A 2,367-nucleotide genomic window follows, 5' to 3' on the forward strand; every position below is an offset into this window, starting at 1 on the left:
GGAGAGAGGGAGAGGGAGGGAGAGAGAGGGAGGGGGAAGGGAAGGAGATATTCTGTGATATCCGCGACGCTGTGGCGCGTCTCCACCAGTGCCAGACACCGATCGCACACCGCGACCTCAAGGTGAGCTGGGTGGAGGGGCAGAGGGGAGGAGAGAGGGAGAGGGAGGGAGAGAGAGGGAGGGGGAAGGGAAGGAGATATTCTGTGATATCTGTGACGCTGTGGCGCGTCTCCACCAGTGCCAGACACCGATCGCACACCGCGACCTCAAGGTGAGCTGGGTGGAGGGGCAGAGGGGAGGAGAGAGGGAGAGGGAGGGAGAGAGAGGGAGGGGGAAGGGAAGGAGATATTCTGTTATATCTGTGACGCTGTGGCGCGTCTCCACCAGTGCCAGACACCGATCACACACCGCGACCTCAAGGTGAGCTGGGTGGAGGGGCAGAGGGGAGGGAGAGAGGGAGAGGGAGGGAGAGAGAGGGAGGGGGAAGGGAAGGAGATATTCTGTTATATCTGTGACGCTGTGGCGCGTCTCCACCAGTGCCAGACACCGATCCCCCACGGCGACCACAAGGTGAGCTGGGTGGAGGGGCAGAGGGAGGGAGAGAGGGAGAGGGAGGGAGAGAGAGGGAGGGGGAAGGGAAGGAGATATTCTGTGATATCTGCGACGCTGTGGCGCGTCTCCACCAGTGCCAGACACCGATCACACACCGCGACCTCAAGGTGAGCTGGGTGGAGGGGCAGAGGGAGGGAGAGAGGGAGAGAGAGGGAGAGAGAGGGAGGGGGAAGGGAAGGAGATATTCTGTGATATCTGCAATGTCGTCACCCGTCTCCACCAGTGCCAGACACCGATCACACACCGCGACCTCAAGGCGAGCCGGGTGGAGGGGCAGAGGGAGGGAGAGAGGGAGAGGGAGGGAGAGAGGGGAGAGGCAGTGGAGAAGGAGAAATGAAGGGGTGGGGAAGAGAGAGGGAGTAAGGAAAGGGAGGGGGAGGGAGAGGAAAAGAGTAGGACAAAGGGAGAAGGAAATGGGAGGGAAAAGGCAGAAGGAGGGAGATGGGAAGGGGAAGGAAGAAGGTGAAAGAGGGTGAGAGGGAGGGAGAGGGGAGGGGAAGAACGAAAGTTGTCGCTAGCCGGCACTTGCTGGCACACTCCGATCCCACTGAACAACCTCAAGCCGAACAAAACCTAATAAACACGAAGCTTCCACCTGCACCACACCTGCACTCGCAGCCTTCCCCCTATCACTCGACCCTGTGACCCTCACTTGACCTCTCGCGATCCCTCCCCTCACCGTCGGTTAACCCCGTCACCCCGACGTGACCTCTCGCGACCTTTCCTGGCCTGCAGGTCGAGAACATCCTGCTGGACACCCGGCGCAACTTCGTGCTCTGTGACTTTGGGAGCGCGACGGCGAGACAGCTCAACCCGCAGCAGCTCGGAGTCCAGATCGTCGACGACGAACTGCAGAAGTAAGCCACCAGGGGGGCGAGGAAAGGTCGGGGTGCAAGGTTAGAGTCCCGCCCTACGCGACCGCTGGCTTTTGGAGCTTTTAAGCGGCTTTTTTAGAATTTTTTTCTTAAATTTTGTGTGATATTTTCGACAATGTTTTTTGTCTCTGGATTTGTTTCTTCCATCTCTATATCTTGCATCGTGATATGTCGTGCTGTTCGTGATGATGATGACGATGATGATGACGGTGATGTCAGCGCTCTTGGTAACGATAATGACAGTGATGACGGTGACTTATTAAAACTCAACAGTGCTTAGAGTAGGTGACACTAATGCTCCGTATCTTCAGGTACACGACGCTCGCCTACCGCGCTCCTGAGATGGTAGACCTGTACAGTGGCTATACGATCACCACGAAAGCCGACATATGGGTGAGTGCGTGCGTGCGTGCGTGAGTGCGTGCGTGTATGTGTCGGGTTCGTTTGCTTTAATCTATATCTATATGTGTAGGTATATATATATATATATAATCTCTCTCTCGTCATGCAGGCGCTCGGGTGCACACTCTACAAGCTGTGCTCCTTCCCCTCCCTCCCCTCCTTCCCTCCCTTCCTCCACTGTATCAATCTATATCTATATGTACATGTATGTATATATAATCTCTCTCTCTCGTCATGCAGGCGCTCGGGTGCATGCTCTACAAGCTGTGCTTCTTCCTCTCCCTCCCCTCCTTCCCTCCCTCCAGCTCCACTGTATTGATGTGTATATATATATGCAGGGGAAAAAATACACGGGGGCGGCGGGCGATTTCGCCCCCGAAATGCCAAAAAGAGCCCCCGAAAATATGATATCGGGGGCGACCCCAAAAGCAAATGTCGCCCTGGAAATCGATTGTCCAGGTCGGTCCCGCGCCTTGCC

At 56.4% G+C, this 2,367-nt stretch overlaps 1 protein-coding gene across 1 annotated transcript in view; it reads left to right on the plus strand.

Annotated features, from left to right (window-relative positions):
* Positions 1-2,367, plus strand: part of LOC106813843 (AP2-associated protein kinase 1-like) — a 32,518-nt gene that overhangs the window by 6,802 nt on the left and 23,349 nt on the right. Inside the window, exons 4-10 of the mRNA XM_014818073.1 lie at positions 90-122; positions 239-271; positions 388-420; positions 636-719; positions 1,348-1,469; positions 1,799-1,880; positions 2,130-2,165. Of these exons, the coding sequence (XP_014673559.1) occupies positions 90-122; positions 239-271; positions 388-420; positions 636-719; positions 1,348-1,469; positions 1,799-1,880; positions 2,130-2,165 (423 nt within the window). The remainder of the gene's footprint in view (positions 1-89; positions 123-238; positions 272-387; positions 421-635; positions 720-1,347; positions 1,470-1,798; positions 1,881-2,129; positions 2,166-2,367) is intronic.

Source organism: Priapulus caudatus, unplaced genomic scaffold, assembly GCF_000485595.1.
Source record: "Priapulus caudatus unplaced genomic scaffold, Priapulus_caudatus-5.0.1 Scaffold834, whole genome shotgun sequence".
Lineage (NCBI taxonomy): Eukaryota > Metazoa > Priapulida > Priapulimorpha > Priapulimorphida > Priapulidae > Priapulus > Priapulus caudatus.